General features: G+C 42.7%; 1 protein-coding gene across 7 annotated transcripts in view; it reads left to right on the forward strand.

Annotated features, from left to right (window-relative positions):
* The window catches only part of Rbms1 (RNA binding motif single stranded interacting protein 1), a 213,651-nt gene that overhangs the window by 160,913 nt on the left and 28,157 nt on the right, over nt 1–24,581 (forward strand). For all 7 annotated transcript variants that reach the window (XM_021184324.3, XM_021184334.3, XM_021184349.3 and 4 more), the window contains exons 3-5: nt 8,013–8,071; nt 13,001–13,092; nt 23,483–23,640. In XM_021184324.3, the coding sequence (XP_021039983.1) occupies nt 8,013–8,071; nt 13,001–13,092; nt 23,483–23,640 (309 nt within the window). The remainder of the gene's footprint in view (nt 1–8,012; nt 8,072–13,000; nt 13,093–23,482; nt 23,641–24,581) is intronic.

A 24,581-nucleotide genomic window follows, 5' to 3' on the forward strand; every position in this document is an offset into this window, starting at 1 on the left:
CCTGGTCTACAGAGCAAGTTCCTGGACAGACAAGACTACTCACAGAGAAAAACCAAACCAAACCAAAGTCCAACTACCTTCTAAGTCAAGTTGTGTTTGCTCTAGGACATACATACTACTCAGTGAATGAGACTTTGAGATCAGTTCAGTGACATACACTTTAAAACACCCCTGGCTCTTGTTTCCAGCATACATTATTTCCCTCTAACATAGTAGTAGCATTGGGCAACACTGATTTGGCTCCCAGGCATCTGTGACTGCACCCTGAAGAGCTGCAGGACGGTCGTTTGTGAAATGCTGTTAGGCTGTGCGTGCACACCTGTGTGCTGTGCGCTCTTGAGAAGCTACATCAGCTTGCTTGCCAGTTTGGAAAGAATTGGTTCTAAACTGTAATCATAAACCCATGCAATAAGTCAAAGTCTCTGTAGTGCCTTTGTTTAGAAGAGACGCTCTACATTTTTCACAGACCATATGCCCCACCTACCCAATGGGCATCTTTGCTGTTTTTAGCGAGATAATTTAATGTTCATTTTCTGTGTACTTTTTATTTCTAGCTGACTAGGGTAGGAACAGCACTGGGTTCCTTCAGGAAAGTTGATGAGGATAGTCTTAAGTTAGTGAGAAGGTTCATCAGTTCTAAAATCTGGAAGGGACTTGCCAATTTTATTTGAACTTGAAGGGTGGATTAACCTTTTGAGGAAGGAGCAAGGCGTGGCGCTTTGTACCAGAGCCTCCGTGATATTGTCCCATCAGCTCACCTGCTGCAAGACAGCTGGGCTAGCTGCCCCTGAGAGAGACCATGTGACAAGGAGCTGGGTTCTGCTACATATCCCAGCCTGCAGACTCGGCTAAAGTCATTGACCTCCCTAGTTCAGAAACGTGCACTTGAAGGTCTCCTTTCTCTGTCTTCTGCATTCCCGCGCAAGCTGCTGGCTCTCCATAACAGACACCTGGGACTGCTTCTCTCGGAAGTTTAATTGAGCATTTAAGGCTCCTTCAGAGAAGCCATTTGTTTTAAATCTCTGCTGGCCTCTGGAAAGCCCGGCTCTCATCAGCCATCCATACTAATTTTTAAGCATACAGCAAAGTTAAATTAAAAGGCATATCTCTCCTTGCTAATCCTAGGCATCAACTTTTTTCATGAATCCTGCTAATAAAAATCTTGCTTTTGCCGTTTCATTCTACAGTTGTTTTGACAAAATCACCAGCCAAGAGTGTTCCCTTTCTCTGGAAGGCAGGCGACTCCAGGCCCTTCCCACTCTTGATTTCTGTTGTTCTCACATAGGTTTGCACGAAAACATCTGCTGGTCGTGGCTCTTCGTAGCCTGCTTGGGTTTCTGTGCTCCCCAAAGGCTGCCTTGTTCCGCTTGACACTCCCTCTGTATTTATGCCTTCTTTGTTCAGGATTCTGCACACAGGATTTTTATTTAGTACTAAGGTGAGTTTATACGGAAATTCCTCCTATCCCTCAAAGAATTGCTCCCTTCATAGTAGATCTGGCATCTTATACATTTTTCATAGGTCTTGTGTGGTGAAGGTCACACGGGGGCATGCTATGAATATTGGTGAGTTGCATTCCTGATTTGATCTCTTCCTTCGTGCAATGCTTGTCTTTTCCTGTGATCATGATGCTGGCCTTCCGCACCAGGGCTTCAGTTGTATCTGACCTTCAGGTCCTGCAGTTGGGTTTCCTTGCCTTCCGGAAACTCTGGCTTCTTGTCTAGCTGGGTATGGCATTGTGCTCTGTGTGTGTGTGTGTGCCACCCCTTGCAGCCAAACAGCACAAGCAGATGGGGTGTTTCTCTGAGCTTGGCTCAAACAAATGAAATGGAAACTGAAATGTCCTTATATGTGCTTAATATTTTCATGTCCTAGACCAGTTTTCTGGAAACCATGAAAACTGTCAGCATGAAACATAAAGCCCTAGGAAATCTGTTTGAACTTGATTGCCTAGTTTAAATTTTTCATATCTTGTATCTCATTTTTGGATCCTTATTCTTTCTTTTATTAAATAGAGAAAACGTTACCAGTTGAATTATTTATGGTAGTGGGGATTCAGAAAGAACATGGGTAAATCACGCCTCCTGTGTTACTTTTTAGGCCTTGTTCATTAACAGACCTTTCTGTTAAATGGGATACCACTCTGCTTTCCTTTCCTTCCCCTGTCCAAGCACACCAGTGGTTCAGTGAGCTAAAGCATAGATTAGGAAATCCCTTTGCCTCAGGAGCCCTTGACAAAATAAAGCAAGAGAAAGAGTAGCTAGAAAACCCCGTCCTCAGAGTCATCTGTGTGCCTGTCGGGGTAGGGGTGACGTTATGGTTGTGTGGGGGTGGGTAGGGGTGTGAGTTTATCACAATAGATGTAGCATATCACACATACAGGAAGAACATATATTTGTGTTTGTATATTAGAGCTTTTTCTATTTTCCCCTCACAATTCCAAAATAACAATAAGCGGAGACTGACAGATAGTCCCCGTATTTTAGTTCCCTTGAAATAGATCCATGAATGATTCCTTTGAGACTTTAAAGGCCAGTTGTACTTCCTCTCACCGACATATATTATTGGGCATCTGATCTCAAGGTAGACCATGTGACCTCTGTCTGAATGTCATCAGCACCCATCCTAGAGACATGAGCAGTGGCAGTCTGCCCTTTCTCCATCTAAAGCATGCAAACTCAAAGTGGAATTGCTTTGAACCTCTCCGTGCTCGGTGACCCAAGTTTCTGTAATTGTCAACATGCGTGGCCTTTCAACTCCAAAGCAAACTTCCTGCCCTGTGTGTTTTCGGCTTGCTAGCTGTGTAACCCCGAGTAGACTCACTCTGCTCCTGAGTTTCACGTGTACAAAGTAGAATCAAAAAACTACCTAATCAAAGGTTGCCGTGAGGATTAAATTATGAGACAATCACTCAGCAGTCTGTGCACAAAAATAAGAGCTTATTAATATGACGTATGCCTTTGATCTCACTTAAGTCATCTGCTTCTAATGTTTTTTTTCCTTAGTTTATCCTCATTTCGTGCTGTCTGTCCATCTTGCTGTCTGTCACCACTTACATCTTGTTCTTAATGGGCACTCCTGAGTTTGAACATAAGCCATCCTCCTGTATTCATGAGCAATAGTTAGCTGTTTCAAATGCATCTTTTTCTGTTAACATTATGAATCCATTGTTTTTTTAATATGCCCACTGCCTATTTATAATAATAAATAAGCAATAAGTGGTGCTTTAAGAATGTCCTAGTGTATTCCAAGTCTAGTACGAGCACTGCCAGTATTTAAACCTTGGAAATGCCAAGTGTTAAGGTAACATTTCAACCATGGTCGCCATCTGTTGGTGGTGGCTGGTGTAGCCTCCCATTTCCTAAGCTCCTAACTGGGAAGAGGGGAAGGATAGTGGGGAAGGAAGGGGACAAGAGTGTGCTCACCTTTCCATATACAGAATGCTCACATCCTGTAAGGCGGTGCACCACCTCATAGACCTGGGACTTTAGGTGATTTTAATTTTGTCAACCTAATAATCTGTGTTCTAATCCCAGTAGTATGTAGCTTTTGTGATTAAGCAAAAACCAAAGGAAAGGGGTGGGGTACAATTTTGAAAGGAGAAAGCTACGGGGACAGAAGATAATTTTTTAATTAAAACTAAAGTATGTTTGGTTTTATTCGTAAGCAGGAGTGGGGGGAGAGAGAAGTAAAGCTATATTGCAAACCTGAGAAGCCTCAGTACCTGCGGAGCAGTTCTTCAGCCAAGTCCACAGGAGCAAGCCAGGAGGCCCAAATGTGAATTCTGACTTGATCCTCTCCCTTTGAAATTCTAATTATTCTGTAGTCACGTCTCTTAATTACGCTTTATCCTTTCCCTGCCAGCCTTCCTCTGGAGTGGATTAGCTTCTCTTAGCAAGAGTATTATAACCAGGGAGAGTGAGGGCTGTGGTCTGAGCCTGGTTACTTTGAAGTTGGATAAAACCTGAAGAGTCAGTGTAGACACACTGGCTTCGCCACAGCCCTACACCTTACATTCCTGGGTGTGTCCCGCATGGTGTTCTCAGAGTGTGCATTTAACCAGTACCGTGTACATCTCTCTTCCTTAATAATTTTTTTTAAATTGCAAATGGGAACAAAGGTAGCTTAAAGTTTTTATTCCTCTATGAATTTGTACCCAAACATCTGTTAATCTTGTGGGCTCTGGTGATTGACAGTAGATTTAGATTAGGTTCTAATTACCTGTAACATCCCCCACCCCTGTCACCCTCACCACCCCAGTTATTAAGTCTTATTGCAAGGAAAGCTGTCAGGGCAATGGTGAGCATGTGGCATTGTGCTCTGAGCGTAGCTTCTGAGTGGACAACATGGAGATGTTTAATGAAAGCGAAACCCTTTAACACCCCTCAGTGGTTCCAGATAATCACCTCACCGTGTGCAGGAGCCAGCAGACCGTAACTCCACAGACAGTGAAACCCTCATAACTTTCTGAGAAATCAGTCTTTCGGTCCTAGCTCGTGAGCCGATGGAAGCCACCAATGGAAAGTAAAACTGGCAAATTTCAGAAATGCCTCCTCTGTCCCTTTGCTCTTTGTCAGCCTCGAACTGTGTGTTTGTTTCCTTTGAAAAGTAAACACTGCTCACTCAGCCTTGGGGGGGGGGGGGGGGGACGAGAGTCAGTGCTTAGATGGAGGAGACTGTCTGATCCTCCCAACTCCTGTCCTAGCTGAGCTGAGCTTATGAAGGGCAAACTGCTTCTCACAATCACTTCATAGACAGGTTGCAGTGAAAACTTAAAGACTGTGCATTTTTGTGAACTTTGGAAATTTAGGCAAACTCGTAGGCTTAAACCATGATCTTGACCGTTTTTTACCCTTCACAAAAATGGGGGTAGGAATCGATTTTGAAACTAAATAAAACACAAAACATATATAACACGTCACACATAACCTTACTGTTTCTCGTGGCGTGGCTTTAAGAGCATAAGCAGGGACTTTGGCAACTGTAACCCCCTTTATTATTTCCTCGGTGAATCAGTAAGACAATTAGGGCTGGCTTCTGGGAAAGAAAGATTTGCACAGGTCCTCTGGGATCAAGGTGGGTAAGCTGAGGTAATGGGCAGGTGGCAAGGGCATGTCTAACAGGGTGCGTGAGGGAGATTGATGCAGCAGATGGGTCCTCTTAGAAGGACCAGTGGCGTGGAGGCTGGGGGACTTTTTAGTGCTGTTTAAATAAGTCTAGACAGTATAGGGAATTTTGGAAGCATCAGAGACAAAACTCAGCAGGGTTACCACCTGCCTTCAGAGTTGACACAGTCCCTGGTAACCTGAGCTTGGCAGAAACAGGAGAGTAAAGTGCTATTGAATAAAGATACAAGAAGGAGATGGAACATGTGTTTGGGATGCTTTTTAGACAGTGGTGGGTATGAGACAATTTCTAACCAATACTTGATATCCTTGGTGCGTATTCTCAAAAGATAGGAAAGAGAAATAGCATTAGTTACAGCCACATCTCTGGATAAGTATCTAAATAAAGACGATCAGGAGTCAACTATTAAATTAAAGGAAGGAGTAAAGACGCAGAATGGACCAGGCACCCCTGAACGGACCACAGGAATGGAATGGGAAGCGCCTCTGTGGGTACCATCTCCCACAGTGAGGAGAAACACAGACAGCATAGGTGTGAGGGTGAGCGTCAATGTCACAGGCGGCAGAGAAGGAAGAGCTCAGGGATGTGGCGTGGCCAGCATGTCACCTCTTCACTTCCCTACACCTTTGCCATCACAAAGTGTTCAGAGCAGCAGCGGAGGACACAGTGGCAACCCCTGACCTCCTGAGCATCCTATTCTCTGGTTGACAGAGAACAGTGGGTTCTTAGAGACCTCGGGCATAGCTTCAGTGACTGTACCCTTACTCAAAGCTGGGGTCACACAAGCTCTTCCTGCTTTTGGAAGTGTGCAACAGAATCTAAGAAATGCTTCCGTTGACGACTGCCCATGGGGGTGAATGCTGGGAATAGGGAAGCACATGACCTTGGAAAAGGATCGACTGCCGAAGGGCCATCGTTATGTCTGGCTTTCTTTGTTTTTAGCTTCTGTGCTTCCTTTACATCTGTTTCTGTAAACCCAGTGATCCGTAGTGATGTCGTTAGGAGTGCTCAGAGTTTCTTTGGGGAATTGAAGGTGTTTGCGCTGCTGTCTCTTGGATGTAATTATCATTTGAACCTTATATTATCCTTACTTCTCATGCCTAGTTAGAACTCACTGGACTACGTGATTATACAGAGTGGAAGGAGGAGACTTAAATGGACAAGAGAGGTGGCTCGTGCCATTTGGTTCTTTCGGACAAATGTATGTCGGCTGCTTTCACATACAAGTATACATACCGAATGTTCAGAGTGGCATAAAATGTAGTGGAGAACTCTTTGATTGCCTGACATGCTTAAGATACTTTAGTTTCTCTTCCTCCTCGGGACCTCAGTGTACTTGTGACACACTAGACAAGTGCTCAGCCACCCAGCCTCCCTCCTCAGCTAGAAGACTCACTGTTTTTAATCCTCAAAAGGTAATCATGAGAAAGGCAGAAAAGAACATGTCTTAAAATGTGTAAATTAACCACCAGGGAGAATGGAATTGTAGAACTTTGTATGCAGATGTGAGGAAATTTTGGCCCCAGATTCAGGAAGTATCTCCTGCACGTTCCTCCAAAGTTTTCCCTGATTTTAAAATTGTAAATACTAGATTTCAGAGTGCCCTGAGTGTTTGGAAATCACGTGCGGGTTGTAGTGCTTTTCCTCAGGGTTTGCACTGAGAGGAGGTGGGGTTACACTGTCTGTGTTTGTAGATGATATTTCATCTTTAGCAGAAGTGCACTAAATCAGAACATTGTGCTTTTTTTTTTCCTCGCCCCAGTTTCTGTGACACCTTAAGGGATTTAACGCCATTTCTCATGAACACAATCATATAACTAGTGACGAGTCCCAATTGGCTGTTCCATAGTCTCCACAGCCCATCTCCTATGCATGCACATGCTCACACTTGCCACCTGAACAGTTATTGCTGAGTTAGAAGTGATTTTTTTATAAATAATACTGTGACTTTTTAATTTTCCATTTGTTTTGAGATTATTTTGTTTGTTTCGAGACAGGGTTTCTCTGTCCTGGAACTCACTTTGTAGGTCAGGCTGGCCTTGAACTCAGAAATCCGCCTGCCTCTGCCTCCTGAGTGCTGGGATTAAAAACGTGCGCCACCATACCCGGCTGGAGAATTTTTTTAAAAGATTTATTTGTGTCATGTACATAAGTACACTGTAGCTGTCTTTAGACACGCCAGAAGAGGACATCAGATCCCATTTCAGATGGTTGTGAGCCATCATGTGGTTGCTTCAAATTGAACTCAGGACCTGTGGAAGAGCAGTCAGTGCTCTTAACCACTAAGCCATCTCTCCAGCTGAGAAGTGATATTAGTAATATTTATAAATATAGAAGTCTTTGGCAAAAGGAGAAAACCCCTATCTTTTGCCATTAAATTTGGTAAGCAGAATACATGTACACCTGCCACTCAGCCTGCAATCACGCAGCTCGCTTTTCCGAGCTGGGATGAATAGAATAATGCAACAGTTGTCTCACTGTCTGTGTTTCATAAAGAGCCGTGTGGGTCATAGAACTTTAATAGATCGCTGGCCTTGTATTTGGCTTTGTAGTTGGCCACAGACATAATGTTACCAGAAGGGGGAAAATTTTTTTTTTTTTGTATAGAGTATTTCGTTCATTTTTTTTTTCCTGAAGATTGTCAGGAAAGTACCTGTTCTTCAAAGCCAAACATCAAACTTGATACAGAGCTTCAAAGGGGAAGCCTGGCCATTCCTTTTTTTTTTCCCTTAGTTTAAAGTTCAGAATTCGCCTTGCGTTTCCCCTCAGTAAAGAACATTTTGTACTTTAAAGTTTGCAGATGTTTGAAAGAAAATTGTGTGTTCTTTGGACTTAGACATGAATAACAGCTCCTTGTAACTTCTTCCCTTTCCCTTTTGTTTCAGATATGGGAAGATTGTCTCCACGAAGGCGATTTTGGATAAGGCCACCAACAAGTGCAAAGGTACGTTTCTGAGGGCCGCCTTAGTGTACTCAGTCGTGGCTGTAGACAGATGACGCCAAGGCCTTAGGTTTCACAACCAGCCTCATGGTATGAAAAAGCACATCTCATGTGGCACCCAGTTTCTCTCTTGCACAATGTCTGCATATTGCTTACGTTTGTTTTGTCCCTAGTTGAGGTTTGGCTGGAAACCCAACAACTCCCAGTTTGCCAGAATTCTGGATTTGGCGCCAGTAGAGTTAACATGCAAACTACAAGTTGGCTTTCAGCCCCTGCCTTTAAAAGGGGGAGCAGAGCTGGAGAATGGCTTTTCTTTCCTGAGCCTGGGGAGATTAGAGCTGCTTACTGAAGACCATTGGACTGTACTAAAGAACTGAAAAGATTACATATTGTGTAAATTGGCTCTATTAATTAGAATAGAGTAGTTTTAAGCAGTACTTAATTACATGTTTCAATACTCCCGATTGTTCTCTGGTGAATGCCTGTTGACAATATTGGCAGCGGGGAGGAGAGACCCATTTTCACTGACCAAATTGTACCGGGGAGAGGAGGTCATGTGCCCCTTTGAAATCTGCTGCTGCATTAATTTGATGCACTGACCTTCAGTTTTCCATGCAATTAGGATGAGCTCATCCGGCTTCTTGAGCCGGGAGTGCGAGTGGCTGGAGCAGGGCAGCGCAGATGCCATGCCTCTGACTTTTAATGATCCAGCATCTTCACAATAGGCATGTGATTTCTAGGAAAATGGAAGAATGGAGTCAGCTGACTTTGACTCTAACTACTGACCCTGGGAATTGAAGCAAGGTTGACAGAAATAGGCAGAGAAGGCAAATCTGCTCATTAATTAGACCCTGGCTCTTCAAGTAGTAGTGATGGGGCACTGGCTTAGCATTGAAAAAGGCAGGGAACATAAATGGAGCCTATGGTGAGGCCTCCGCTTGTAAGCCGGTCCTTCCCTTTAATCTAGACTTGAAGTGGTCCATTGTACTCTCTCCTCTTCAAAGTGCCTGGATTTAAAGGAGCTATTGTAGCAAATATCTAAGCCCATGTTTAATCAACATGGCATATTAAGGCAGTTTTGCCTTAGGACAGTGAATAGAGTGTGCTTTATGTAGAACGGTACCCAATAAATATTTAAAATGAATTAAACCAGAGAGAGTCAAATGCATGCAGAAGTGCATGCACGTAGCTGCCAAGATTAGTCTTACTTAACATCAGTAAATGATTTGGGCAATCAGAGACACACACACAAATACAAACAAGCAAACAAACAAACAAAAAATGTTCTTTGGTTTTATGGAGAAAAATAGGCTCTTGCCAAACCCAAAGCAGAAAGCTGATCTCAAAGTCAACCTCAGACTGGGAGAGAAATGACAGTGGGTAAATGGCTTTAGCCCACCATACCTCTCTCCCTTTCTTCCTCACCCCAAAGGGATGTGGTGAAGCAGCTCAGGATGCTGAAAAGCCAGAGCTGCTGCTGTACATAGCAAAGACCCCTCCTCCCAGTTAAACTCTCCAGCACATGCTACACTGAAGGGCACTGCCGTTCTCCTCTCCAGTGGCTGCTGTTTTTCTAGAAGCCAAAATTCTGCTCCATGTTCAGTGTAGTCTAGGCAAGGGCCTGAGTAAAAAGAAATGACAGCTAATCTCACACTACCATACGCAAAGCTGCAGGGTTGGAAAAATGTTCGTAGATGAAGTAAAGAGATTAATGGGCCTTCTAAATAAAAGTAAGGGTGATTCAGAATTGATGTTCAATCCAGCAAGTGGCCTGGACACCTTCCTGTCATCAGGTCTTGGGAGATGCTGCCCTGTATGGGGTCAAACATGATCTCTCCCAAGATTCTCAGTCTCCTAGCCTCTGGGTAGTGTATATCAGCTGTGTAGGGGTGTGGCATGTGGATATGAGAAGAAGGTGATCCAGGGTGGGTTTATAAAGCCATGTAGGCCAGGATGAGTTTGTGAGATGGGGGAGTAATGTTGAGACAAATGGGAAGTAATAGTTTGGTTTGTAATAAAGCCAGAATAACATGCTACCCATGGTAACTTGCTATGGTTGGTATATGTATAAGTGTGTGTGTGTGTGTGTGTGTGTGTGTGTGTGTGTAGTTTTTTCACCTATAGTTGTGGTGAATATAGATAACTTAGAACATAAGAGATTATAGAAAATTACTATAAGTGAGAAATACTATACTATGTATAATTTTTAGAGATTAAATACATTTAAGAAATTTACATATGACACCAAGACATCTTAGAAGGTCAGGAAACTTCCACAAACTTATTTGGGGAAGGCTTCTATTTTGGATGAAGTTAAGCTAAAGAAAATAACTCTGCTTAAGGTGTGTTAGTTATTGAGTATTCAGTTGGTATTTTATGTTTCAGTTTTGGTCAGACTTTAGCAAACACGTGGGTTTTAAGTGCTTACCACATAAGCGGTCACGACAGAGGAACTCACAGAGGATCGACCCGGAAACTGGGCTACAGATGAGAAGAGAGCTCATACATACATTAATTAACACATAAGGAAAAGTGGATGAGGATCAATTAAACTGATAAAGCAAGAGACTTCATTTTATCACCAACAACCCTGTGTGTGAAAGAAGCCAAGGCAGAAATAGAAAGCACAGCTCTGCCAGTATCCGGTATCCACAATGGGGGCAGACTTCAGTCAGCAAGATGAACATGACAGTTGGTGATCTGAAGACCTGATGATTTATATCCTGGAAGCATCAGCGAGCAAATCTGCGTATTACTTAGTAAGCCTTGCCTTCAGAGACAGTGGTACCCGTTTATATAATGAAACCTAATTTATCCTGTAACCCCTGTATAAACTTTTATAGGTCTTGAAAGTAGCACAGACGAACAGAAAGCACACGGTTGTGCACTTACCCTGTTGTGCTTACCTTCAATAGTTATGGATTCTTAAAGAGTAAGCTTCAGCAAAGACCAGAAACACACACTAGCGATGAGTGAAGGCAACAGTTGTGTGTTTCTCTTATTAAGTCAGTACAAAGAATAACCATTCTGCTATTACATGAACAGAGTGCAACCACAAGTACAATAAATAGCACCACAGAAGAGATGTTCTGCTTTTTGTAGCATACTGGCAGTGGCAGAGTTGGTGGTAGAAGTGTCCATCAGTAGGCGCTGCATCGTTTCACTAGAGTGAGGTGTCCCTGTAGGATCCCCAGCTATTGTGTTGTATGAGGAAGACAGATACAGAACTTGCCTGATTACCCAGAGTGATGCCTATTAGCATAAGCCCCAAACATGTTCAACCTGCCTTCTGACCTGGCAGTTGTGGGTGGCCACTCTGTGCTGTAACTAGGATCAGCTGCCTCCTCTCCCTTCCCAACCTGGCTGTTTCTGTACTGGACAGATCCAATGAAGCTCCTCTCAACCCAATTCTAAGTAACATACAGAGCCGCGGCGGCTCAGTGTAGCTTCCGCATCTGTCTCTCCTGAAATAGCCACTTCTGCAGTCGATAGTCTTCCATTAACAGCCTCCCTCATGAAGAAGCGACTCTTGAGGCTAGTGCTGCAGCAGCATAGCTGTGGAGTGTTCCGTTTGGCTTCATGGCTGTATACTTGTTCCTCTGATACCAGTAAAACACTCTCAAAACTACTGCTCCTTCATGAATTCTGAATATCAATGCTAAGCCTGGCTCCTCCTCTTCACAACCTTCTAAATAGTGCCATTCTTTTTCAAATTTTACTTATCAAAATGAATTTTAGAGCCAAGTATGGAGGACTCATGAGGTTGAGGAGCAGTGCAGGGCCCCAGAGCAAGACCTTGCCGCAAACAAAATTTTCAAAAATTTAAATAAATACATCGCATACATATATACACATATGAATATACAAGTATAATAGAGATATGGTACCTATACAAAAATAAAACGTACTAAGTGACTTGAGTTCAGAGAAAAGCTGATATTTGGGTGAGTCTCCTTCACATTGTACTTACATGTTCCTCAGTGTGTGAAGAGTTACTGCATGCAATGAAAATGGATTGTCTGTTTTCAGGCAGTGACTTCTGATGCACTTACGAGGTCAGGGGCTGTTTGCTTCTTACTCTGACTGTCCTTCTCGCTAGTCTGCACTGCTAGGTGCCATACATGTGTCTATTTTGCAGTCCTGCCCACCTCGGCCCTCTGCCTCCTAATTTCCTGTTTTAATTTATTGTGGCCTGGGAACAGAAATAATAAACTCATTAGCAGTGTTTGTGAAATCACAGGCCAGTGAGCTCGGTAGAATGACCTTTCTTAGGTGGTTCTATGCACCACCACACTGCATACTGTCTTTAGACTCCATGCAGAGATGGGTGGAATAACTGTGCCGGGTATCTTAAGGTATTTTCATTATCTCCTTTTTGAAAAGAGCTACTGTTATTTTAGGTAAATGAGTACTTTTATACTAGAGTTTAGGTTATATTTGAGCATCAAATATTTATACTTATTTTAACTGCTAAATCTAAGGGATAGTCTATAGAATAAATAATGTTTGTTTCTGTCATTTTTCACCTCAGTAAGATAGCTCTATCTTTTTTGTTGTATTCTTTAAAACTTTGTCTGAAGTTGTCTGTCATTACACCCCTAAGGCCCTTTCTTTCTTTTTTTTTTTTTTTTACCCTGAAAAGCAACTTAACTGTCAGTTTTTTTCCAACTCTCAGACACCTGAGAGCTAGCCCTTTCCCAACTCTCACTCTCTCTCTCTCTCTCTCTCTCTCTCTCTCTCTCTCTCTCTCTCATGAGATGTTTTGAAGGACCTGAGGAAGCCACTTCACCGTGGCTGTGGGTACCTATGTGCCTGCAGGACACCTCTGCTTCTGTTGCCTGTATTGGAACCAAAATGAAGTACTTTTTTTTTTTTAAACACCTTATATAATTAAAAAGTAATGACCTAAGAAGAGTGTCTTTTGCATTTCAGGTTATGGTTTTGTTGACTTTGACAGTCCTGCAGCAGCCCAGAAAGCTGTCTCCGCCCTGAAGGCGAGTGGAGTCCAGGCTCAGATGGCAAAGGTGAGTGGAAGCCTGTGCCCCTGAAGGTCATTATTTGTCTATCCCTCTAAACACTGAGATGCGCCCAGGCACTCTCAGCACTAGCAGTGACGCAAAGGCTTTCTTCTTCGTAGTCCAAAAGATAATTAATTCATGTTCTAAAGAATTGACAAATGTATATATTTTATATCCTATTTAACTCAAATGTAAATCCGAAAATAGCGCCTGATTTTGGTTGGTAATCACAATTCCAGAAGGCTTTCATGTCTGTACTGTTTTCTTAAAATAGAACGTTACAATTCTTTGCCCAAGGATTTAATCCATTGTAGGCAGGCCTCAAAGAGAAGGTAGTAGAATATGTATGTCTCAAAACCAGAATGGAAAGCTGTCTGAAGGGAAGAGGGAAAAACAGCAAAAAGGAGAGAGAGAAGAATTGGGGAGGGTAAATAAGAACAAAATATCATAGTATATCTCTATATTATGCCACAAGGAAACCCATTTCTTGTATGATAATTGGGAAATTAGTAAGGGAATTGGGGGAGGCAATTGGAAGATGACTAGCTGGTAAAGTGATTGCAAACATTAGGACTTGGATTCAGATCCCTTGCGGGCATGTTAAAGCTGAGGAGTACCTCAGTAATCTCTGTGCTGGACAGGGACTAGGAAGACGTCATGGGCTTGCTAGCCAGGAAGTCTAGCTGAATTGGTGAACTCCAGGTTCAGTGAGAGATCTTGTCAAAAAATAAGGTGGAGAGCTATGGAAAAAGGCATCTAGTTAAAGCTTTGGCCTCCATACATAGATTAAAGATAGAAAGTGACACGTAACGATAGAAAAGGTAATTGTGCACAGAATGTCATACTTTGAAGGGATATATACCTGGCTCACACATGGATTTATATAACTGAGAGGTTGGGTGCAAATGGATGCCATGGATGCCATTTTATTTATTTAGATATTTTCTTTATTTACATGGATGCTGTTTTACCTGTATAATACTGAGATGATGATTTTTACATGATTATTTATGTAATATGAATCTGTCCTTCAATAGTTTTATGTAGACTTTATTCAAGACTTGTTTCTGGTGAACTTTTCTCATCCTAGCAGAGAACTATTGCTGAAATACTTCTCCAAGTGAGGAATATGCCTAAGTGATGAAGGGCTATAAAACAGAGGCCATATGTTCCCTGCTTCATAAGCATTCTAGCACAGTATGCATGGGGTTTAATTACTGTAAGACATAATGCTTTCCCTGAGTTGTAGTCTCTTTTGCTAGTTTCCTAGCAAGGTTAAAAACCTAAAGGAACTCTATCTCACAAACAAACAAACAAACAACAACATAGAAACCCCTGTCTCGAAAACAACCAAACAGACAACAACAAAAACCCTAGAATCCAAAATGTCATCTCATGGGAATGTGAAGGGATTGACTGACTAGTCTGTGTCTCCTTTCGCCTCAGTTTCATCAACAGAGTCACAGTGCTTCTGGTGAGACGGCTCAGCCAATCACCATACTCACTGCCAAGCCTGATAACGTGGGCTCAGTCCCTGGAACCAATATGGTAGATGGGAAGAACTCCTATAACTTCCCCTCTGATATTAGGAAGCACACTGTAGCATGTATGCGCAAATCCATCCACATGGATAAAATGCTTAAATCCTTAGAGGATTTGATAGTTGGAAGAGTTAGTTTGTCGTGATCAAAATCTGATCCAGTAGAGTTACAGTTCCAAAAGTGTTCACCTCCAACCTGCATTCGGCGAGCCTTTTTGTTTTCTATGAGGTAGGGTCTCACATAACCCACGCTGCTCTTGTACTTCCTGTGTATCTGAGGATGATCCTGAACTTCAGAATCTTTACCTCCTCCTCCTGAGTACTGGGATTAAAGACGTAAACCACCGTATGTAGTTTTCCAGTAAGCATATTTGATTGATTGATTGATTGATTTTGGTTTTTCGAGACAGGGTTTCTCTGTATAGCTCTGGCTGTCCTGGAACTCACTCTGTAGACCAGGCTGGCCTCGAACTCAGAAATCCGCCTGCCTCTGCCTCCCGAGTGCTGGGATTAAAGGCGTGTGCCACCACACCCGGCCATTAAGCATATTTTTATTAAAGAGTCAGAAGAGGCAACCCTTGAAGCACCATGCATCTCTCACATGCCATGTTCAGTAGCAGGAATTTCATTATGCACTAAACCTGTCAGAGTCATATTCACTAAACCAATACTTAACTTACATCCTGGTCTTCATTGACCACATGTAAGCGTGGATGATATACTTACTCCTAGTACCTAAAGTACATTAATGAAGATAACCACAGGCTTTTTTTCTTTTTTTTTTTTCTTTTTTTTTTACCCTTTCCCTGCATCAGTTGTCATGGCAAATATTTTCAAGCCTAAAATTTTGCAGTATGTTATTTCAAGTCTTTTCAAAAGAGCACTAGTTTTCTATTACCAGGCTTTATGAAGTGCAGAGGAAAATAATTGAGTACTATCCTTGGTTACTTCTGAATAGCAGCATGTGCAGGGCGTGGCACTAAGATGGCCTATGGGTGTTCTTCACCTCCAGAGTAGAAATTGAGGAAAATAGAAATGGAAAGTAGAAGGCATCCTGGTTGTCAGACGATGGCCTCATCCTCTGAGCAATGTCCAGTTTGATGTTGAAAACGATGAGAGAGTAAGCAAGTGTGACGACAGGGAGCCTGCTCTGCTTTCTGATTTGTAGCACATTTACTCTGGCCCTGCAGTCAGTACGTGACTACACATGGACAAGCAGACCTTACCCAGAAAACCACAATGCTGTCCTTCCCTCTCCATCCTGAGTCGCTCTGCAAATCTCGCCCTTTCTCTTTAGATGATATCCAGGACAGTTCCCATGGCTTCTGCAGTTACTCCCATTTCAGAAAGTCCTGTCCTTTGATTTTTCACACCATAAAATTTTGCATCTCTTTCAGTATATTTACAGCCATTCCTCTCTATTCATGTTGCCCAGCCTCATTTGATGTGATATTTAAATAAGGGTCTATTAGGGGGAAAGCCTTACTGTGTTTCAGGGGCATACGGCATACATAGACATACCACAAACTGCCCAGAGCCCTACAAATCCATGAGTGTTGGCTGCCGCTGGCTCTAAGGGAAAGGGCAACACAGCCTCCATTGCAATTAGTTGCTGGCAACTCTGTCGACAGTTTGGTGATCTGGAAGCAGCATTTTGAAGGTTTCCATCCCAACAATCATTAATTATATGCATCTATAGTCCGACATGTGATGAATGGGCTTAGTTTCATTGTAGCTCAATCTAATTACATTTTAGAAGATTGGTTGAGGGGGGTTGTCATTAGTGTATAATGTATTATAACCTTTCTTACTAAAATGATGCAAAAATATTTTAACATTTGATTAACATTTTGGAGCTAAATGCCTGATTTTCAAAAAGAGATTATTAATATATGATGTATAGTGCTTATAATTTAAATATATACTCTTATTTCACAGAAATCCTGAGTATCAAGCCACAGTGGTGAAGTTTCCCTTCCCGTGGTTATGTGTTTCTACCCAGTCTCTCTCAGCTCCTCGGCTGTGTTTTTTAAACCCCTTCAGAGTTGGAGCAGTCACAAAATTGGGAAGGTTTATTGGCCTGTCACTAATCTAGTCTGGTTAGTCTGGTATTGACTTCTTTCCTGGGTAGTAACACATTGGTGCTCTTTCTCATAAAGTACTCTTGGAAGTTTTTCTGAGCTCTCTACCTAATTACTATCCATCCCCCAAGCTAACCATCAGCCTTGCTCTGATGAACTATCTCTCCGTGCCTCCTAGGCAGCCTTCCGTGGGGAACCTAATTCACACCAGGACCACTCTGTGTGGCTGCTTCTTTGGGGTATTTGAGTGGTCTTACACATAGCCCAGGGTGGCTTTCAATCCAAAATTCTTCCCCCTCTGGCTCATGAGTGCTAGGATTGTTCAATGTATTGCCAAGCCAGCTTCCAGTGAGTCCTAGCTTCCATCTGCCTCTGCCAGCCGTCGGGAAGAGAGTAATTACTTCCCAGCCATTCTGGTAGGCCCTTTCAATCAGCTTGCTCCTTTCCCATTGTTCGGCTTTTGAGTCACGCATAGACCCATTGTATACAGCAAGCTGGTGGGATTCAGATCGAGCTTTGTGTCAGGTCCACCGACAGCCCTGTTGCTTGGCTGGTAACAAGAGGGTAGCAGACCACATGTGGAGGCTCAGCACATGGCTGCGTTTCTCTCCAAGTGAATGTCATTCTCAGCCTCTGTTTCTTTTAGACAGAGAAGAGCCAGATTCTTGCAGGCTTTCTCTAGGTTGTCTGGTTTCTTCCTGTGGATGCTGGGAGCACCAACACGCATTGTTGAAACTGAGTTAGAAAGGAGCCTGTTTTATCCACAATGCCAAGGCCTTTATAGGGTAGTCCCCTACATACATTCTAGCACCTAAGTAGCATAGTATTTTAAATAATCTCTGTTTGGAAGAAATAGTTACCATTCCCTTATTCAAAAGAGGATTGAGTGTGGGTTGACAATCTAGGTCATATCAGTGATGCACTTTGAATGCCAGCTCCACTCAAGGACTGCACAGCTTTATTCTGTGAGCTAGCTGGGGGACGTGTTTCCCCATCATCTGTGAGGAAGGCCAGTGCACAGGTTCAGGGATGCTGGCTGTGTGCCATCGTTCTGCAGCATATAGATTTCAGTACCTGGTTTCTTCTTTTTCCTTTATTTTTAAAGTTACAAATTAACGTCTTAAATGTCAGCAGCTCTCTTGTTCTTCTAACCATCAAATCGTGGGTTGGAGTATCTGGACTTGATTCTCTTAGGCTGATGCAGTCAAGGATTACCCTGAGTACGTCTTTTGGGGAGAGGGATTTTTTTATGAAGGAAGTTTAAGTCTGGCTGTGTGGTTGTGTTATCAGGGACCAGTCACTCTCCATTCTGTTCTTGCGAATGAGTTGGGATGCTGCAGGGTATTAAGAGGCCACATAGTTAAAGGCTTTCCCTCTTGTGTGATTTGAAGAGGTGACACAGGGGTGGGGTGGCAGAGATGAGATGTTGCTGATAACACTGGGTTCTGGGGTAGGTAGGTGTCTGAGGAGCCCATAGACACACAGCTGTAAACTGACAACACTGAGGCAGCTGATTCTCTTAACTCCACAGCCTTGCTCAGTAACTGCCATGCCAGGAAGTGCTTGCCTTATTGATTTAAAAATATCTAATTGAGAGAAAAGTTTTATTCCAAGCAAGGCTGGACAGAGACTGGGAACTCGGACGGAAATGCTTGGAAGTTCTGTGTGGAGCAGTACCTTGATGAAACCTCACAGACAGAAAACGGCCCCGGGCCTTCTGGAAAGCCTCTGTGTGGGAAACATGGTTTAAATGTGTGTCGTCTTCTCCAAAGACCCAGATTGGAAGCCAGCTGTGGTGGTGTGGGAAGTTGAGGCAGGAGAATTGCTTCAGTTTAAGGCCATTCTGTTCTGAGCTCCATACTAAGCTCCAGTCTAGCCTGGCCTACAAAGATGGGAGACTCTGCCTCTGAAAGAAAAAGAGAAATCAGATTCTATTAAAAGACACACAGATGTAAGGCACGGCTTTGAGGGTGATAACCTGTGATAAGAGTGGCTTTCTACAGGCCTTTCTCTGTCACCTCCTGAGGTTGGCTGGGGGTCAGCAGAACATCAGGGGTGGCAGGCTTGCACACTTTTCTCAACAAATAAGCAGGCAAATGAGCAGGAAATCGGTTCCCGTCACCAAGAGGCCCACCATGCTCTGAGCAGTCGGCAGTCACCCACCCGTCAGCGGCGATCTGCTGGTGGGTGAACCTATTCAGTACAAGAGAAAACAGATGTCTGCTCTTTCTGCCAAGTCCCTCTCTCGCATTTCAGGAACCATTCCACAAGCACGGGGAGGGTTTGTTAATTTCTTTCAGATGGTGTCTGAGTGCTTTACACCGGGTGGGACCTCCGAGCCTGACTTTTCTACTCAAGTGAGCATTACTGCCATTTATCCCCGTCACAGCTAGTGTGGGACCTCTTTTTCCATGTGCTAGGAAAGCCCCTAAACCTCATCTGTGCTTGGGACATAAAGAGGCCCTTTGCACCCACTGCTCTTGGCTACCTGTAATTGACAGAGTAACTTTTTCAAGCATCGTAATTTATTACTTAGACATAATGAAACAGTTAGGGTTGTGACTGATTTTAAAGAGACTAAATTAATCTTCATTCCAAACACCACCAATTACTATAAATACTTTATGTCCCATTTCCTGTGAATACATAAAGTAATGAGACTTCATGGATGTTTAGAGGATTGGATGGGGTCGGGGGAGGCTGACTGATGTTACCAGCCTGGGGGTTCATCCCATTCTTTTGTGGTGTAAGTTTTAAATTAGTGCAACACTGTGGGTAATGTTTGTAGGACAGGTCAACCACATAGACAGAAAGAATACATAATACTAGCTCTAATGGTCATCCCAGGTGAGGAAAATTAACTGAGGAGGTTGTTGCTATGGGAAACAAATACCAGCAATCTTAGCAGGCCTAGGACAGGAGTCAGTGGAGCAGGGTCTGCCTAGTCATAGGAAATATTTACATATTTTTACATATATTTAGTCCATTGTATGTTGCTCTGTCAGAGTGAGTGAACCCTCTCCATTCAGGTTTTAGCAGTTTTAATATTTGGGTTCCCCCCCACATTGGTCAACGTTCAAGTTAAATTAAAACTCTACAAAGTGTATAGCTGCCTGTTTATCCCAGAAGCAACTAAAATACATATTAGAAAGCACTCCTACTTACCTTGTCAGCCCCCTTTTTAAAAAGATCTGGATGTGTAACAAATTCTGTGTACATGTTTGAATATGAGCCATTGAAATCTTTATAACATAATTTCAAAAGTACAAAGAATTTTAGTGTGCATGTCTCATGTAACATGTTTAGGTCATTACAGTATGTCTGGGCCTAAAAGGTGTGTTTCATGACCTTTAAGTAGCCAGTTCCTGCCTTAGCATGACACTAAGTATGGTCTAGGCATATTAATCCTATCCCTCCCCTGCTGTGGTACCTCTAAAACTTCCCTCTTCGGCAGAGCGTGGCTGTCAGGTGATAGTCACTCCTCCATTCTGACCCAATCCACCTATAGGAAAGGAGACTGCTCAAAACATAGTGTTTGTCTCCCTGAAATATCAATTACTTAATGGTGTCAGGTTATCAAGCTTGTCTCTCAAAATTCAAATTGTTACAGACTAGAAAGTAAGGGTTAACAGCCTTGTTGGGTGGAGAGAGATGTTGAGCTATGGCTTGAGCTACCTCACCCTATGGCCTAGGCTAGCCTAGAACTAACTCTGTAGCCCGAGATGCCCTTCACTTTACAGCAGTTTTCCTGTCTCAGGTTCTGAGGGTGTTGGGCTCATAAGCACAAACTCTTAAGATAAAGTACAGGGCTTCAAGGAAGTTTTGTAGCTAAGGCTATTATGGTCATTTTCTTCAATGTCAGCACTCTTGGAGTGGAAAAAAATCTACCACAATAACTGAAAAAATAAAGCAAAACTGTAGGGAAAACCTTGCAGTCTAGTTCAGTGTTTTGACTTTAGTTTGTTCTCAGTGCCCTGTGTTAGCTACAAACTTCCTCTCTCATCTTTAAGAGAGACACCCCCCCATCCTCCCACCATGACGTGTACATATCAAACCTTCTCCACATGTTTTCTGTCGCCTCTGTTAATCTGGAAAGTATTAGAAGATGAGATTTGGGTGACAGTCTTAGATGCGTGGCATGCATTGGAAAAGTCCCTTTTCTATGAAGCTGTTTTCAAGGAGCAGTGACCCAACTTGTGTAGGTTTCCACCATCACAAAGCTTCAGAGACTTGGGAGGTTGGATCCGGAATGAGAGGGCTCATGGAGGAACTGTGCGGCTTGCTGGGTGCCACTAGGAGAGGCAGCATCTGAAGTAAAGAAAGGGGCAAGACTTCCTTTCTTTACCCACCTCGGGAGAGTATGAAAAATTTAAAACCCAAAGCCAACTTCATTGTCTTTCATTGTATTTTGAAACACTGCATGTATTATTGTCCTACATCTGCTAAACAACTTGGCATGTTTTCAACATTAAAGATACACTTCATCTAATTGACAGGAAGATGTTTTGTTCAGCATTGAGTTAACCCAGGTGGCACCACAGTAAACTCTTAATCTCAGCTAAATCAAAGATGCTAAAGCAAAGATAGGTGCTGTTTTGATTGCCTCAGGAATGGGAAATGAAGGAGATTGTTGCTACTGAGATCTTTCTTTCTCTTTCTTTCTTTCTTTCTTTCTTTCTTTCTTTCTTTCTTTCTTTCTTTCTTTCTTCCTTCCTTCCTTCCTTCCTTCCTTCCTTCCTTCCTTCCTTTCTTTTTTTTTTTTTTATTGGACCTGCCCATAACAGGTCTAAGAACCTGCGTTCAGGTTCCTCTGGGCTCAGAGCTCATGTTCTCTGCCTTTGGCCTGTTTGTACATTGCTTTCTTTCATATCTAGGCCAGGCAGGTCTCAGGGCAGTATATGTTGCTTGTATGTCTGTCTGTGTTAACTTTAGCTCTTGAGAATACCAGGACATATGTCATTCTGTGGGAAACTAAATTACTCCATTCGTCCATCCGTCCGTGCTTGTGCTGATGTATATAGTGCGAGAGGTCAAGCCTAGGGTCGCGCCCCGCAAGAACTCTCACAGTGAACTGAAGGCCAGCTCCTGGCATCCTAAATCTTAAACAGACAAGTAGAGCACAAAAGGTCAGTGTGTGTTATTATTTGAAAACTATAATGAAAGGAACGATTTCGTTTCAGGTTTAATTAATACTAAGATATATTACAAAGACTGTGCAGGGCAAACATGCATAATGTTTCACGTATGTTTTTAGAATACTGTGTACTCCAAAAATCAAGGAAGCCATAATGAGGATGTTATTCTGTTGCTAAATGCTAAGATATCAATTAATGACTTTACCAATAGAACTCATTAAAGAGAAGTCAACTCATATGCTTTAATGTGTAAAGATGAAATTGGAGGACTGGAGATACAGTTCTGTGGTATGACAGTTGCCTAGAAAGCACAAGGCACTGGGTTCATCTTCAAAGCTATAGAAGCAAGGGAAATGTAAGATCAAAGGAAAGTTGCAAGTGAAGATTGTGCCAACCTCAGTTGCATAGGTGAATATTGATTCAGTCAGGAAATACTCTTGCTGTCAAGAAGGCTTTCCCTCTCGACTGGAACACCATACTCTTCATATGCATACATCTCGGTCATTGCTCATCAGGAAATTCAGTCATATGTCTTTGTCCAGCAGAGACCATGCTAACCAAATAGGCTGAATGGGAAATGATCTGATGAGAGTCACTTCTCAGACTTGATGGGCTTCTTAGTCAACTGAGCATTCTGTTCAAATGCAGCTTCTGGTTCTACAGGTGCAGTGTGGGCCTGAGGTTCTACATTTCTAATCCAGTTCTCAGCAGGTGCAGTCCACTGACCTATGGGCCGATGACAGTTGACATTTTGTAGAACAGAGATTTACCAAACCTGCCCTCCCCAGCTATTCTCGAGAATGTTTCCGCCTATGCTATTCATTTGCTAAGGCTTACAGTTTCTAGTTTAGGTTAGAAGCTATCTTTTCCTCACTGGTGACCACTATTTAAAATAGAACACTACCCAAGCTGTGGTTGCACACACCTTTACTCCCATCACTCAGGAGGAGGAAGCAGAGGCAGGTAGATCTCTGAATTCAAGGCCAGCCTGGTCTACAGAGTGAATTCTAGGATAAACAGAGATAAAGAGAGAAAGCCTGCTTCCAAAAAATAAAATGGAGCCAAATATGGTCCTAGGTCTCAGAAAGCTGAGGCTGGGGATGATGTATAGTGAGGCTATATATAAGAAAAGAAAAGAAGAGAGAAGAAAAGAGAAAAAGTAAAATAGTGTTGATTCTACCATAAGGCAGTAGAGGGAAGTTTTACCTAGCCTGAACTGGACTCTACAGGGTTGGTCCAGAATCTTCCTTCACAGATTTCTAAGTTGGATTATTAGCAGTAATAGCATAACCGTGAACATGAAGTGGACTTCTGAAAAAAGCAGAGGTTAGTTAACTTTGGAATCACTGCATGATGTCAGGAGTGTCTGTTTCTGAGAACATCCTCCCCGACTCAGTGCAGTCCAGTGGTGTCACTTCCACAGCTAAGAATGACACTGGACACCATGTCAGGCCTGTGCTGGTTATTCAAGACTCGGACACAATTTTCAAATGTCCAGGGTGACTTGAGTGTTCCATACACACCCAGCCTCACGATGTAGTACTGAAAGGGCTTGCAGAGCCAGTGGCTGAATGAAAAGGTGCTACTGTGAGCGTTTCCCTTCTGTTGGAAAGTGACAGTGTCTTTCTGTTCTGCCTTAGCAACAGGAACAAGATCCTACCAACCTGTACATTTCTAATCTGCCGCTATCCATGGATGAGCAAGAACTTGAAAATATGCTCAAACCCTTTGGACAAGTTATTTCTACAAGGGTCCTACGTGATTCCAGTGGTGCCAGCCGTGGTGTTGGCTTTGCCAGGTGAGTGGGCTGCTCTCTCCTTTTTAACTGTAGTAAATCTGCTACGTCACTCTAGACAGAAGGGGAAAAAGACTGGAAAGAACGCTTGAGGCAGGGTGATAGGAGCCCGTTGTACTGTGGACTTAAATTGCATGTGACTTTACATGTAAGCTTTTTCTGAATCTTGGAACGTTTTGGACTCCTCAAACCAAGTGCACCTATCACAAGAACAGTGGCCCTGGACCCAGGGTCCTGACAATTTGATTCATAACTTCACGATGCTTGTAACTTCTCACAAATGAACAGTCTCCTACAGTTCATAGACAAATCAGTATCTTTTTCTCAGATAGAAATTTGATTCATTATAGCTACTTAGGTTTTAGGATAGATATTTCTAACATTCAAGAAAGAAAAGGGGATATATTACCTAACCATGTCATCAACTTAGCAGTTGTTAACAGTTTATAATTCTTCAGGTTTGTTTTTTTAATGACTGTTCTATGTATAACTGAAGCACCCCCACCCCTCCTATGGAATCCCTATTCTTTCTTCCTAGAAAGAATACTTGAGTGCCTAAGTTGGTTTCTAGAGAATTAAATTAAACTGAGTGAGCTTTGATTTGTGACAAATTTATAATCCTAAAGCCCCTATACAAAAGCTGATTTTACAGTGAGTTATTTAAGATGTTTTTAGCAGTAGGCACTGACAGATAATATCAGCAGGCATTAAATTATGAGCTGATTTTTGGAGAGAAAATGCTGACACTTACTTAACTGTACAAGTTACAGTCACATCTTAATGCAAATTTGTGATTTCAGCAAAGCATTTATTACTAAGGGACCTTATTGTCACCTCGCCATTAAGTCACAAAGGCAAGGGCTGCAACTAGGTCCTGTTGGCTTTTAGTCCCTTGTTGCATTGGGCCAGACAGCTTGGAGGAAAACCCAGATACCTTTCCAACA

This window comes from Mus caroli, unplaced genomic scaffold, assembly GCF_978045245.1.
Source record: "Mus caroli unplaced genomic scaffold, Mus_caroli_1 scaffold_2, whole genome shotgun sequence".
Taxonomy (NCBI): domain Eukaryota; kingdom Metazoa; phylum Chordata; class Mammalia; order Rodentia; family Muridae; genus Mus; species Mus caroli.